Source organism: Oncorhynchus kisutch, linkage group LG6 (genome assembly GCF_002021735.2).
Source record: "Oncorhynchus kisutch isolate 150728-3 linkage group LG6, Okis_V2, whole genome shotgun sequence".
Taxonomy (NCBI): Eukaryota; Metazoa; Chordata; class Actinopteri; order Salmoniformes; family Salmonidae; genus Oncorhynchus; species Oncorhynchus kisutch.
Window position 1 is genome coordinate 77,361,071 of NC_034179.2, and position 14,600 is coordinate 77,375,670.

At 48.1% G+C, this 14,600-nt stretch overlaps 1 protein-coding gene across 3 annotated transcripts in view; it reads left to right on the top strand.

Annotated features, from left to right (window-relative positions):
• LOC109887921 (myosin-9) overlaps window positions 1-14,369 on the top strand; it is a 31,403-nt gene extending 17,034 nt beyond the window's left edge. For all 3 annotated transcript variants that reach the window (XM_031827696.1, XM_031827698.1, XM_031827697.1), the window contains 30 exons: window positions 1,603-1,874; window positions 2,148-2,321; window positions 2,577-2,750; window positions 2,873-2,987; window positions 4,130-4,317; window positions 4,484-4,605; window positions 4,729-4,798; window positions 4,902-5,062; window positions 5,185-5,293; window positions 5,415-5,546; window positions 5,682-5,888; window positions 5,976-6,113; window positions 6,193-6,316; window positions 6,388-6,559; window positions 6,686-6,898; window positions 7,146-7,290; window positions 7,387-7,593; window positions 7,701-7,805; window positions 7,928-8,080; window positions 8,219-8,467; window positions 9,359-9,571; window positions 9,689-9,901; window positions 10,017-10,178; window positions 10,303-10,431; window positions 10,707-10,795; window positions 10,914-11,037; window positions 11,149-11,357; window positions 11,550-11,658; window positions 11,907-12,079; window positions 12,317-14,369. In XM_031827696.1, coding sequence (XP_031683556.1) covers window positions 1,603-1,874; window positions 2,148-2,321; window positions 2,577-2,750; window positions 2,873-2,987; window positions 4,130-4,317; window positions 4,484-4,605; window positions 4,729-4,798; window positions 4,902-5,062; window positions 5,185-5,293; window positions 5,415-5,546; window positions 5,682-5,888; window positions 5,976-6,113; window positions 6,193-6,316; window positions 6,388-6,559; window positions 6,686-6,898; window positions 7,146-7,290; window positions 7,387-7,593; window positions 7,701-7,805; window positions 7,928-8,080; window positions 8,219-8,467; window positions 9,359-9,571; window positions 9,689-9,901; window positions 10,017-10,178; window positions 10,303-10,431; window positions 10,707-10,795; window positions 10,914-11,037; window positions 11,149-11,357; window positions 11,550-11,658; window positions 11,907-12,079; window positions 12,317-12,425 — 4,760 coding nt within the window. In that variant the 3' untranslated portion in view covers window positions 12,426-14,369. The remainder of the gene's footprint in view (window positions 1-1,602; window positions 1,875-2,147; window positions 2,322-2,576; window positions 2,751-2,872; window positions 2,988-4,129; window positions 4,318-4,483; window positions 4,606-4,728; window positions 4,799-4,901; window positions 5,063-5,184; window positions 5,294-5,414; window positions 5,547-5,681; window positions 5,889-5,975; window positions 6,114-6,192; window positions 6,317-6,387; window positions 6,560-6,685; window positions 6,899-7,145; window positions 7,291-7,386; window positions 7,594-7,700; window positions 7,806-7,927; window positions 8,081-8,218; window positions 8,468-9,358; window positions 9,572-9,688; window positions 9,902-10,016; window positions 10,179-10,302; window positions 10,432-10,706; window positions 10,796-10,913; window positions 11,038-11,148; window positions 11,358-11,549; window positions 11,659-11,906; window positions 12,080-12,316) is intronic.
• The last annotated feature ends 231 nt before the right edge of the window (window positions 14,370-14,600 follow it).

Sequence of the window (14,600 nt, forward strand, 5' to 3'; positions counted from 1 at the left end):
GGTTAACCGGGCTAATTGAGGTAGTATGTACATGAATGTATAGTTAGTGACTGCATATATGATAAACAGAGTAGCAGCAAAAACTGACTCCTTTTTGTCCCAGACTTGGCTCTCCCGTACTGCTTGCCATGCAGTAGTAGAGAGAAGTCTATGGCTGGGGTCTTTGACAATTTTTAGGGCCTCCCTCTGACACAGCCTGGTGTAGAGGTCCTGGATGGCAGGCAGCTTAGCCCCAGTGATGTACTGGGCCGTATGCACTACCATCTGTAGTGCCTTGCGGTCGGAGGCTGAGCAATTGCCGTACCAAGCAGTGATGCAACCAGTCAACCAGTCTCAATGTTGCAGCTGTAGAAACTTTTGAGGATCTCAGGACCCATGCCAAGTCTTTTTAGGTTCCTGAGGGGGAATAGGCTTTGTCGTGCCCTCTTCACGACTGTCTTGGTGTGTTTGGACCATTGTAGTTTGTTGTGGACACCAAGGAACTTGAAGCTCTCAACCTGCTCCACTACAGCCCCGTCGATGAGAATGGGGGCGTGCTCGGTCCTCCTTTTCCTGTGGTCCACAATCATCTCCTTAGTCTTGGTTACGTTGAGGGATAGGTTATTCTGGCACCACCCGTCCAGGTCTCTGACCTCCCTATAGGCTGTCTCATCGGTGATCAGGCTTACCACTGTTGTGTCGTCTGCAAACTTAATGATGGTGTTGGAGTTGTGCCTGGCCATGCAGTTGTGGGTGAACAGGGAGTACAGGAGGGGACTGAGCACGCACCCCTGGGGGGCTCCAGTGTTGCGGATCAGTGTGGAAGATGTGTTACCTACCCTGATCACCTGGGGACGGCCCTTCAGGAAGTCCAGGATCCAGTTGCAGAGGGAGGTGTTTAGTCCCAGGATCCTTAGCTTAGTGATGAGTTTTGAGGGGACTATGGTGTTAAACGCTGAGCTGTAGTCAATGAATAGCTTTCTCACATAGGTGTTCCTTTTGTCCAGGTGGGGAAGGGCAGTGTGGAGTGCAACTGAGATTGCATCAGCTGTGGATTTGTTTTTGGTGGTATGCAAATTGGAGTGGGTCTAGGGTTTCTGGGATGATGGTGTTGATGTAAGCCATGACCAGCCTTTCAAAGCATTTCATGGCTACGGACGTGAGTGCTACGGGTCTGTAGTCATTTAGGCAGGTTGCCTTCATGTTCTTGGGCACAGGGACTATGCTGGTCTGCTTGAAACATTTTGGTATTACAGACTCCATTAGGGACATGATAGTTTCAGTGAAGACACCTGCCAGTTGGTCAGCACATGCCCGGAGCACACGTCCTGGTAATCCGTCTGGGCCCGTAGCCTTGTGAATGCTGACCTGTTTAAAGGTCTTACTCATGTCGGCTACAGAGAGCGTGATCACACAGTCGTCCGGAACAGCTGATGCTCTCATGCATGCCTCAGTGTTGCATACCTCAGTGTTGCTTTCCTCGAAGCGAGCTTAGTGATTTATTTCTGGTTTCAAAGTCTAGTTCCATGCACTGCTGTAGGCATCAAACTGTTATTCCCTGGGGGATCCCTCCCTCTCAACCCTATGTCTCGTCTTTCTGTCCCCCGTCCCTCCCTATCACAGCTGCTCAGAAGGTGTGCCACCTGATGGGCATGAGCGTGACAGACTTCACCCGTGCCATCCTGTCCCCTCGTATCAAGGTGGGCAGGGACTACGTGCAGAAGGCCCAGACCCAGGAACAGGCTGAGTTTGCAGTGGAGGCCCTGGCCAAGGCCACCTACGAGAGGATGTTCCGCTGGCTGGTGATGAGGATCAACAAGGCCCTGGACAAGACCAAGAGACAGGGGGCCTCCTTCATCGGCATCCTGGACATCGCTGGCTTTGAGATCTTTGAGGTAAACTGGGGTGGGGGAAAGACCAACAAGATTACAATGTCTGAGTAAGACCCAGAGGGTATATTTGTTTAAAGTGATTTCCTCTTCTCTCGCCATTTCCACTTATCTACAAAGACAGAATGGGGGTGGATGCCTACAGGGAATCTGTTTTCACCTGTCTAGTTATTTCACATCACTGCAGATTAGGAAAAGGGGACAAATAGACACTTGAGCCTCCTAGTTTTTGTTCATGATGGTGAATGCACTTTCTGACAATTTCTCTTTCTCCTCTAGCTGAACTCATTTGAGCAGCTGTGCATCAACTACACCAACGAGAAGCTGCAGCAGCTGTTCAACCACACCATGTTCATCCTGGAGCAGGAGGAGTACCAGAGGGAGGGCATCGAGTGGAGCTTCATCGACTTTGGCCTGGACCTGCAGCCCTGCATCGACCTGATTGAGAAGCCTGTGAGTCTGACCCTTTGTATCTCCCTACCTTTAATCATGTACTGTATACTCCCTTTCTCACTCACTCTTATCCCTGTATGTAACTCCTGGTTAACCTCACTCCCTACAGTCTCATCCCTTTCTCCCATATCTCTCTACCTGCTACCTCCCTTTCTCTCTCCTCCTCCCTCCATCTCTTTCAGTTCAGTCCCATGCTATGCTGCACCTCCAGGCTCCCTGGTCTCTCTGTGAGCCTTGTTCTCTGCTCTCCCTCAGGCTAGCCCCCCTGGTATCCTGGCCCTTTTGGATGAGGAGTGCTGGTTCCCCAAAGCCACTGACAAGAGCTTTGTGGAGAAGGTCCTGCAGGAGCAGGGCACCCACTCCAAGTTCCACAAACCCAAGAAACTGAAAGATGAGGCTGACTTCTGCATCATTCACTACGCCGGGAAGGTAAACTGACCAGTAATGAAGGCGACTTTTAGACTCTGCTTAAACTGTGTGCACTTGGACATCATGTCCCAGGCAAACCTTGTGTAATACTATTGTCTATATATGTTGTGCCGTCTCCTCAGGTGGACTACAAGGCTGACGAGTGGCTGATGAAGAACATGGACCCTCTGAACGACAACGTGGCCACGCTGCTCAACCAGTCTACTGACAAGTTTGTGTCTGAACTGTGGAAGGATGGTGAGTGCAGCCAATGTTGAGTTAGCAACCAGTAAGAAGAACCGACTTAAGTGGATTAACCTTTATGCTGGGAATTGCTATGTTTTCAGTGAAGGGTCTCTTCCTGTCTCATATCCACTTTTCTCTCTCGTCTCGCGTCTGGTGTCTGGACCTTTGTTCTTACCGATCACTCTGTTTTGGTTTCTATCCATCTGCTCCTCTGTACGACCCATTTTCGTCTGTTCTCCCTCTTACTGGATCTCAGAGGTACAGAGGTCTCAGAGAGCTTATTTTTATCAGCGTTTTCCTTTTCTCCACTCAGATTCAGGTGACTGTTTTTTTCCATATATTTTCAGTCCTTTATTTACTCGAATTCTGCTCATCCTTCTGTTCACACTAACATGAACCTTTCCCTCTTCTCAGCATCAACTGCCTATGTTTTTATCCTGTGCTCATACCCTGTTTTCCCTGTGGCTCAATGTTGGTTTATCAGATCAAATTTTTTTAGATCTCCCCCCCCCTCCCAGCTCTGTGCAGTGAGATCTACTACTTGTTGCTCTTTCATTGGACTCTCCTCTCTCCCTCTGTGTAATAGTGTGGTTTGGGACCCCTGGTGTTGCTCATGGGTACTGCAGCAATGGGTATATACTGCATGGGTTTGGTTCCGTCGTCACCAATAAAAACATGCCCACAAATGCACAGTTTGTCACAAACATTGATTTCCACATAGTATGTTGGTTCGCACCACACATTTGACACATTAAGCTGGTCGCATAGTGTAAGCAGTTACCTACACACACTTCACTCACTGCATCGAGTTGCGTTTCGTTCTAGTGTGATTTCCCCCCCCCCCCCCCCCCCACGCTTCACTGGCATTTTGTGACCCCTCTTATTCCCCAAATCCCCCTTCCTACTGTAGTTATCCTCTCTGCATTCACCCAGTGTTGTGTTGTCACTGGTTTTGAACCCGTCAGTCATCTCTCTCACCATCCCCCATGGAGAGATGGGATCACCCCCATCGCCATTATACTCTGCTTCATGTGTTTTATGTTGTGGTTTGTTTTCACTGTGTGGAGTTTGCCTGGTTAGATATCCTCAAATGTGAAAGCCTCCTATCTCACGTCACCCTTTCTCCTCTTTTTATTCTGTCTTCCCCCTCTCAGTGGATCGTATCGTGGGCCTGGATAAGGTTGCAGGGATGTCTGAGATGCCTGGTGCCTTTAAGACCCGTAAGGGCATGTTCCGCACGGTGGGCCAGCTTTACAAGGAGCAGCTGTCCAAGCTCATGGCCACTCTGAGGAACACCAATCCCAACTTCGTCCGCTGCATCATCCCCAACCACGAGAAGAAGGTACCAGTAGATCAACTCCACCAGTGAGAACATTCAAACAATAGTTTCTCTCAAGATGCCATCGAACACAGTACGCAACATAGACACCCGCAGCTTATGTTAGTGGTGTTGGCAGCTTTTTTTATTTACACATCTAAACATGTTCCCTTTCTTCCCTCCCCTACAGGCTGGTAAGCTAGACCCCCACCTGGTTCTGGACCAGCTGAGGTGTAATGGTGTTCTGGAGGGGATCCGTATCTGCAGACAGGGCTTCCCCAACCGTATCGTCTTCCAGGAGTTCAGACAGAGGTACCGTGAACACTCCCATTGTGGCTGTATACAAATGTCTATTTTCACCAGTTCCCCAACTTAACCTCATATTGTTGTTGAGTCCAACTGATCCCATGCATATACCTTTTCTCTCTCTATAAGGTATGAGATCCTCACTCCCAACTCCATCCCCAAGGGCTTCATGGATGGCAAACAGGCCTGTGTGCTCATGGTAAGAGAAGGGCATTATATCTTGTTCTAGAACATTGTCACTCATTTAGAATGAAGAGACGAATGTTGTCAGTTTAGCTGAGTGTACCTCACCCTCCTGTCAGATCAAAAGCCTGGAGCTAGATCCCAACCTGTTCAGGATTGGTCAGAGTAAGGTGTTCTTCAGGGCTGGAGTGCTGGCCCACCTGGAGGAGGAGAGAGACATGAAGATCACTGACGTCATCATCAGCTTCCAGGCCTGGTGCAGAGGCTACGTGGCCCGCAAGTAAGGAGACCCCCTGACTTTAACTGTCTATCATATGGCTGCAGTGGAAATGTTCTGATGTCTTATAACTGTATTTGGACGATACCAAAGTGTTTCTCGCTCTCTCTCTGTTTGCTCTGCAGGGCCTTTGTCAGGAGACAGCAGCAGCTGACCGCCATGAAGGTGATCCAGAGGAACTGTTCTGCCTACCTCAAACTCAGGAACTGGCAGTGGTGGAGACTCTTCACCAAGGTACACGTTATACTTATGCTAATGTTGTTCCTATACAATGCTACTCGACTCAGCCAAACCCCCGGGGAATACTGGCGTATAACTGCCTTTCTCTTCTCCTCTGAACTGTCCCCCTCCCCAGGTGAAGCCCCTGCTGCAGGTGAGCAGGCAGGAGGAGGAGATGCAGGCCAAGGATGATGAGTTGAGCAAGGTGAAGGAGAGGCAGGAGTATGCTGAGATACAGCTGCAGGAGATGGAGGTCAAACAGCACCAGGTAAGATCTCCATCACCCTCCATCACTGAAACAGCCCTGAAGTGACATGTTGATTTTATAATGAAACAATTGCTCAAGCTACCTTGAAAATGCATTCATGAACCCGTAACACCATATTGTTTCTGTCTCCCCCAGTTGAGTGCCGAGAAGCAGGCCCTGCAGGAGCAGCTGCAGGCTGAGACAGAGTTGTGTGCCGAGGCTGAGGAGATGAGAGCCCGTCTGGCCGCTAAGAAGCAGGAGCTGGAGGAAATCCTTCATGACCTGGAGGCCAGAGTGGAGGAGGAGGAGGAGAGAGCCACACATCTGCAGACAGAGAAGAAGAAGATGCAGCAGAACATCACGGTGAGGACACACACAAACCAACACACACTTTGTGTGCAGCATGGCAGGTACACACTGTACTAACTCTTTCCCCTCGTGTTTGTGTAGGACCTGGAGCAGCAGTTGGATGAGGAGGAGGCTGCCAGGCAGAGGCTGCAGCTGGAGAAGGTGACCACAGACTCCAAGCTGAAGAAGATTGAGGAGGACGTCATGGTTCTTGAAGACCAGAACAACAAACTCATGAAGGTCCGTATACAACCAATGGGCAGACAGGTGTGTGGATGGATACAATTATGTTGTGAACTCCTGGTTGTGTGTCCCACAGGAGAAAAAACTAATGGAGGATCGTATCTCTGAGTTCACCTCTAACCTGACTGAGGAGGAGGAGAAGTCCAAGAGCCTTCAGAAACTCAAGAACAAACACGAGGCCATGATCACTGACCTAGAGGGTAGGTGGAGCACACACACCATGTTGACCAAGTTGCTCTTATTTCCTCAACACGTTCTCCTTCTCTATTAGACCGCCTGCGCAGGGAGGAGAAGGGGCGTCAGGAGCTGGAGAAGAACCGGCGTAAGCTGGAGGGAGACTCTACTGATCTCCTTGACCAGATAGCTGAGCTGCAGGCCCAGATCGCTGAGCTCCGCGCCCAGCTGGCCAAGAAAGAGGAGGAGCTGCAGGCAGCCCTGGCCAGGTGGATCTCTACAAGATCTCTGCAATCACATGCATACATAGTGGCTTTAGTGTGATCACTCTGTAAATTGTATTTGTGGCATAATGAATGTTATAACTCCCTCCATTTTCCCTCTCCTCCCCTCAGGATTGAGGAGGAGGCAGCCCAGAAGAACTTGGCCCAAAAGAAGATCCGGGAGATGGAAGCCCAGCTCTCTGAGCTGCAGGAGGACCTGGAGCTAGAGAGGGCCGCACGCACCAAGGCTGAGAAGAACCGCAGGGACCTGGGAGAGGAGCTGGAGGCCCTCAAAACTGAGCTGGAGGACACACTGGACTCCACCGCTGCCCAGCAAGAGCTCAGGTACTGACACCCGGAGGAGATCAGTTACATAGTCGGCTACTGTGTTTCAATGAAACTGGTTTATTGTGAAATAAGATGCTATTTAGATGCCTTCATGTTGACCTTCTAGAAAAATGATTTCATGAGTTGATGACAGTTCTCATAGACTCTCAAATTGCTTTATTTTCCTTGTTTCCCAGTATTTAGCTTAGCGCACAATCTGACAATTTCCAATTCCCTCTTTCATTTCTCTACTTCTGTCTGTCAGGACAAAGCGTGAGACTGAGGTGAACCAGCTGAAGAAGGTTCTAGAGGATGAAGCCAAGGTCCACGAGCAGCAGGTGGTGGAGATGAGACTGAAACATAGCCAGGCCTTTGACGAGCTCAACGAGCAACTGGAGCAGGCCAAGCGAGTGAGTTATTTATACATACACACACCCTCAAGAATTCCTGTGTATTACAGCATCTGTACATGCACTGACCCCTGGTGTTCTGCCCTCCTCTAACAGAACAAGGTGTCGGTGGACAAGACTAAGCAGGCCCTGGAGAGTGAGCGTAACGAGCTGGCCATTGAGCTGCAGACCCTGATGCAGGGGAAGGGAGACTCTGAGCACCGCAGGAAGAAGGCTGAGGGCCAGGTCCAAGAGCTACAGGTCAAACACGGAGAGAGTGAGCGCCAGAGGATTGAGCTGGCAGAGAGAGTGGCCAAGATGCAGGTACAGTACTATTAATCTCCTTTCAGGTATGATTTGGAGCATATGGCCTGTACACTAGCTGGAAGGCCAATGTTGATGACCATTTTGGTTCTTGTGTTCCTCCCCAGGCTGAGTTGGAGACTGTCAATGGCTTGCTCAGTGAGGTGGAGGGAAAGTCCATCAAAGCGTCCAAGGACTGCTCTTCTGTGGAGTCTCAGCTGCAGGATGTGCAGGTATAGTACTCTATAGACGACAACAGATCCAAGTATTCAATATTGCACTAGTTTTGTCATGGTTGTAAAAGCTCAGTCATTAAGCTGCTATAACTGTGCCGGTCTTTCTCTTCTACCTACAGGAGCTGCTCCAGGAGGAGACTCGTCAGAAGCTGTCCATGGGCACTCGTCTGCGTCAGCTGGAGGATGAACAGAACACTCTGAGAGAACAGCTGGAGGAGGAGGAGGAGGGCAAGAGGAACGTGGAGAAGCAGCTGCTCACCGTGCAGGCTCAGGTATACACACTTACAGCAACATACACCTTAAAATTGGATTGATGCAAATGTGCTATTAGAACGTTTTTGTTCAACACATCACTAGAACCATAAACTGCACCACAGAATGTTTGAGTGACAAGCGGTGTCCCCCTATAGCTGGCAGAGATTAAGAAGAAGTCTGAGCAGGAGGCGGGCTGTCTGGAGAGCGCGGAGGAGGGGAAGAAGAGGCTGCAGAGGGACCTGGAGGGGCTTGGCCAGCGGATGGAGGAGAAGTGCAGTGCCTTTGAGAAACTGGACAAGACCAAGACTCGTCTGCAGCAGGAGCTGGACGACATGGTGGTGGACCAGGACCACCTCAGACAGATCGTAACCAATCTGGAGAAGAAGCAGAAGAAGTTCGACCAGGTTAGTTGTAACACTAGCTAGGTTTCCATTCAATTTGTGACAGATTTTCATGCAAATATTCAAAACTCTGCATAAAAACAATATATGCATTTCACCAGCAGAGATGTTTCCATCAAATTGACTTGTTGTGAATCAAAGGCTGTACGCGACGATGTAGTGCACATAATAACTTGTGGGTAAATTCCCATGTACCAAGGGGAAAAAAGAAAGATGTTAAATGGGTTTTCCTAATTTTTTTTGGGGGGGGGGGGGTGTTCTACAATGAATGTGCCCGTTCTAGCCTTGATACGGGCTCTTTAGCCAACAGCTCGCCGATGCAGTGCGGGTAAGCTACCTTCAAAAGGTTATTGACAGAGTTAAGATTTTTATTTGTTAAATGGCAGCCAGGCCCTCAATATTATTGGAAAGGAGCATCAAGCTCATTACTATGTACTTTCACCACCCTGTGAAATTCATCCCAACTTCATCTAACCTAGTAAACTGCTTTCCCGAGTCGTAGTGGGAGGACCACACGTCATCGCGTTACTCCAAGGGTACTTTGATATGATGGTTACTATATCAATATTTGTGCATAAAGGCATTTCACCATTTATCGCATAATTTAATTTTAGACACAAAGATCACCTCTTGTCTAGTGTATTTTGAGTTGTCGACAGATTTGCTGTTTCCATCAGGCCTGTCACTTTTTTCCCTTTAAATGTTTTTTATTTTCCTTATACCAGACATGTACTTTACTCGCTTAAAGGTGCTAGGAAACCTGGTTACTGTCCACAATTCACTCAAACTGGGGGGTAAACTACTTGGAAGGGTTGATTCTGAAGATCCATAACTATTAGGGAAAAAATCTTGGTCTTGGAAGTGTAGTTTGACATTCCTCAATTTTACTTCTAGATGCTGGCTGAGGAGAAGACCATCTCATGCCGCTATGCTGAGGAGAGGGACAAGGCTGAGGCTGAGGCCAGGGAAAAGGAGACCCGGGCCCTGGCTCTGACCCGTGAGCTGGAATCCCTCATTGACATGAAGGACGAGATGGACCGTGCCAACAAGCTGCTCCGTGCTGAGATGGAGGACCTGGTCTCCTCCAAGGACGACGTTGGCAAGAGTGTAAGACAGCCTAGGGGGTGGTTGACTTGTTCTAGGTAGAAATCAATTCAAATCCTCTGTTTTCATACTGGTCCCAAAGTCATATTTCTCATCACAATCTCCACTGTTTGCCTTCAGGTACATGAGCTGGAGAAGTCCAAGCGTGGCATGGAGCAGCAGCTGGAGGAGATGAGAACTCAGCTGGAGGAGCTGGAGGACGAGCTCCAGGCCACGGAGGACGCCAAGCTGCGTCTGGAGGTCAACATGCAGGCCATGAAGGCCCAGTACGAGAGAGACCTGGCAGGACGAGATGAGATGGGCGAGGAGAAGAAGAGACAGCTGATCAAACAGGTACACTAGTAGCTACAGGTAACTTTGTAGGTAGTGGTTTCTTACTGTGTTATGTCCATTGCATGATGGGACATGTAGTCCAGTGATTGAAAGCTTGAATCGCTCTGGTCCTCAGGTGCGGGAGATGGAGTTGGAGTTGGAGGATGAGAGGAAGCAGCGTTCTGTTGCCGTGGCAGCCCGTAAGAAGCTGGAGCTGGACCTGAAGGAGCTGGAGGCAGCCATCGACATGGCCAACAAGAACCGTGATGAGGCCCTCAAACAGCTTAAGAAGCTCCAGGTAACAACCAATTAAATTATCACCAGCTTCTGACTAAAGTTTTTATACCATGACCACATTCTACTCTAATCAAGATGCATGCAGATGGTGAATAGTTTGCTTTGAACCTCTCCCTCTCCACCAGGCCCAGATGAAGGAGCTGCTGAGGGAGCTGGAGGACACTCGTATGTCCAGAGATGAGATCATGGCCCAGGCCAAAGAGAATGAGAAGAAGCTCAAGAGCATGGAGGCCGACATGATCCAGATGACCGAGGTCAGTCTGCGCTGCTGCCCCTCACCTAAGCATCTCACACTAGTCTCTCGTTTTATTCTCAACTAACACCTCGTCCTCCCAAACAATACAAAACCTACTACTAGATCTTTATACATTTTACTGTGAAACTGTATTTGCACTTAACTCAAACTTCTTTGCACAAATCCTCCACTGAAATCATGATTAATGTGGAAAGTTATGAGAACTTATCTCAAGTTAGGATTTGTCCCACTCCCACGCACACACTTTGGTTCTGCCACACTCCATCCCCCCAGGAGCTGGCTTCTGCAGAGCGTGTGAAGAGGCAGGCCCAGCAAGAGCGAGACGAGCTGCAGGATGAGATCAACAACCAGGCCGCCAAGAAGTAAGAACCATTTTCAAACGCTTTCATAACCTACTGTTTCTCTGCTTCTAATGACCCAAATGTCTATCCCTTGTTCTTCTCTCCCATCTTTCTTTCCCACCTTTCCTCTTCCCCTCAGTGCTCTGATTGCGGAGGAGAAAAGGAGACTTGAGGCTCGTATTGCACAGCTAGAGGAGGAGCTGGAGGAGGAGCAGTGTAACACTGAGCTGGTCAACGATAGGCTGAAGAGAGCTCTGCTGCAGGTAGGACAGCCAAGGACAGCAAATGACTTTAATGCCCCATGTGTACAGACTGGGATAGTGTACTTCTAATGATAAGGTGAGTCAGGCAGTTTAACCCCCTGTCTCTGTCAGACTGACCAGATGACTGTGGAGCTGACGGCAGAGCGCAGTACCTCCCAGCGCCTGGAGGGGGCCCGCTCCCAGCTGGAGCGCCAGAACAAGGAGCTGAAGCTGAAGCTGCAGGAGCTGGAGGGAACCGTGAAGTCTAAGTACAAGGCCACTATTGCTGCCCTGGAGGCCAAGATCGCCCAGCTGGAGGAGCAGGTGGACATCGAGACCAGGTGAGTGGGTCTGAGCCTGACCTTAGACCACCTGCATCCTCATTCAGAACCCACATCTCATGTCCTCTCCATGATTCATAAAATTACCGAAATTGCAGCATGGGTGAGATCAGATGGTGAAAATCCCACAAGCCATGGAGAAGTTAAGTAGACGTTTCAGCCTGTCCATGTGACCCAAATATGTTTCCACAGGGAGAGGCAGCAGGCGTCCAAGCTGGTGCGCCGCACAGAGAAGAAGCTAAAGGAGGTCGTCCTCGCGGTTGACGACGAAAGACGCAACACAGAGCAGTACAAAGACCAGGTCAGGACTCAAACAAGTTTCAACACAAGCCCAACAGCGTTACACACCAGTAAACTTAGTCTCTATTTTCCCCTGTGTGACTCTATTTTGAAAGTATGTGAATGATTTAATGGAGTACATTTATATAAAGCTTTCACACTAGATCTCTTTGTACTTTACATTGTCTTGGATCTCACCCTATCCACCACCTTTATGTAGCATCCACCTTGGTACTTGATGCTAATGCTTGTGTGTGTGTGTGTACACAGTCGGACAAGCTGAACTCTCGTATGAAGCAGTTGAAGAGGCAGCTTGAGGAGTCTGAGGAGGAGGCCCAGAGAGCCAACGCCAACCGCAGGAAACTGCAAAGGGAGCTGGAGGACGCCACTGAGTCAGCCGACGCCATGAACCGTGAGGTCAGCACCCTCAAGAGCAAGCTCAGGTACGTACACCGCCATCACCCAACCGGACTGAATGCTGACGCACTGAACTCTGTTGTAAATGAAGCCGTCTGTACTAGCACCCTATGCAGCATACTTGCATTTACAATGTATGTATCAAACTCATTCCCTCTGCTACATTACTGATCATGTATCCTCAGAGGGCCTCCATGGTATGTGCTGTGCCTCTGTCACGATCTCTCTGCCCTAATCACTGATCTCTACCGTCTCTGTTCCAGGCGTGGGGACCTCCCCTTCACCATGCGCCGCATCGTCAGCCGCGCAGGCATTGAGAGCGACGAGGAGAGCGAGCCCAAGAGCGAGACACCCGAGCCCAAGACTGAATGAACAGCCAGTGTTCCCTGCTGTCCATAGGATGGAACTGCAACAGTCATACACAACACACACAAACCCACACATACCACATAAAGTACACTTAGAGGGACACAAACATCATGATACTGTATGATTTAGAGGCAGTAAATATACTTCGCAGCCAGACCTCAGTCTCTTTAATAAGAGACTTGACAATCTCTGTACACTTGTATTCCATATAAGCCAATACAACAGTACTTCAGACTATTGCCATACTGACATAACTCCTATGAACTTGTGGGCCAAATTTATTTTCTCTTGCTTCATTCTCTGGGAAAAAAAATTAAATGAATGATATTTTTGTAAGGAAACATTCCATTAGAAATAATCCTGTTTTGGGGATCTTTTTCTAACTGAAGCAAGAATGAACGAAATAAATATAAATGAAGAAGGATTACTCGAGGGGACCAAAGTAATATCGCAATCTATAGATTTGTATTTGATGCTATAGTTTTTATAATGGTTAAGTATGAAAGTACTACACGTCTATGGCGCTCGCTCTCACCTCAGTTTATAATGGAGGTTTATGTGCTCAATTGTATCGTATTAATTTAGCTGCGTATAGTACTTAAAACATGAATATGCTTTTGGGCTTAAGAAAACGATACAACTTTACACACATGAAGCACACACAGAATTGGAGAATTTGATTTGTGCCAAATTGTCTTATTTTTGCACTGAGATTTAGGACTCTGGATTAGAAATGATAGTCAACTGCATTTGTGCATTAAATGAAGACATTGATAGACAGCAGATGCACCTCAAACAAGAAAAGACTAATTCAGAGAAACTGCAGGCCCCTGCAGGCTCTGTATTCATGCCAACACACTAAAGCCTCTGTCAAATTCTACTGTTCAAGGTTGTTTTTTCCTGGATCCAGGTATTGATTTTTTTTATTTGCATTTCTTTACTATCAATGTTTTTATTGATGCGCAGGGTGACGGTTACGGGGTGGTGGGGTACTTTATTACTGACAAACGCTGTATTCTCAGAGCACTGCTTTGCAGGGTATAGGGGTGGTGGGGTACTTTATTACTGACAAACGCTGTATTCTCAGAGCACTGCTTTGCAGGCTATAGGGGTGGTGGGGTACTTTATTACTGACAAACGCTGTATTCTCAGAGCACTGCTTTGCAGGGTATAGGGGTGGTGGGGTACTTTATTACGAACGCTGTATTCTCAGAGCACTGCTTTGCAGGGTATAGGGGTGGTGGGGTACTTTATTACTGACAAACGCTGTATTCTCAGAGCACTGCTTTGCAGGGTATAGGGGTGGTGGGGTACTTTATTACTGACAAACGCTGTATTCTCAGAGCACTGCTTTGCAGGGTATAGGGGTGGTGGGGTACTTTATTACTGACAAACGCTGTATTCTCAGAGCACTGCTTTGCAGGGTATAGGGGTGGTGGGGTACTTTATTACGAACGCTGTATTCTCAGAGCACTGCTTTGCAGGGTATAGGGGTGGTTGAACAGAATAAAGCATGTTGGGATGAGTGGGACGTTGTTACATTCTGCAGCGCTGTAGTCTTAACACATCACATGATATCCTGATCTTTACTCTGACAGAAAGATTGGGAAGATGACTCCCTGTTGAAATGCCTGGCCAGGTGTTTATCCCATGTATTTAAGGGATGGGGTGACGTAGATGAGTGAATGTGCTTTAGGTCTGGGTGAACTGACCCCTGCAGGCTGTGCTCAGGGTTGCCTTTTTTGCTCACACTGCTGGGAAGTGAGAGGAATTTGTTATTAATGATGGATAACAGACAAAGGATCACTTTTCTCTCGCACTTGGAAGCAAAAAAGAAAAGAGAAAATAAATCTCAATTTTGTACCGTCATTTTCTCTGCAGCTCTGAAATGAAATCTTGTTGTGTATTGTTGGTATTATTGCAATAAAGATGGCTTTCTAAACTGCAGCCATTGACTCCTGAGAATTTTTGTCCATAAAGGGGAAATCAGCAGTTACTACCCCCCCCCAAAAATGTACCTTGCTGCATTTATTTTACATATTGCTTCTTAATTAAAGAAAACCACTTACAAATTCCTTATGAGCTTAGTTCAAAGTAAATGTCAACAAATGGCCTCGAAACATGGTTAAAAATGTTATCATGGATGGTTAGTCCTTAGCATTCCTAGCTTTGTCTATG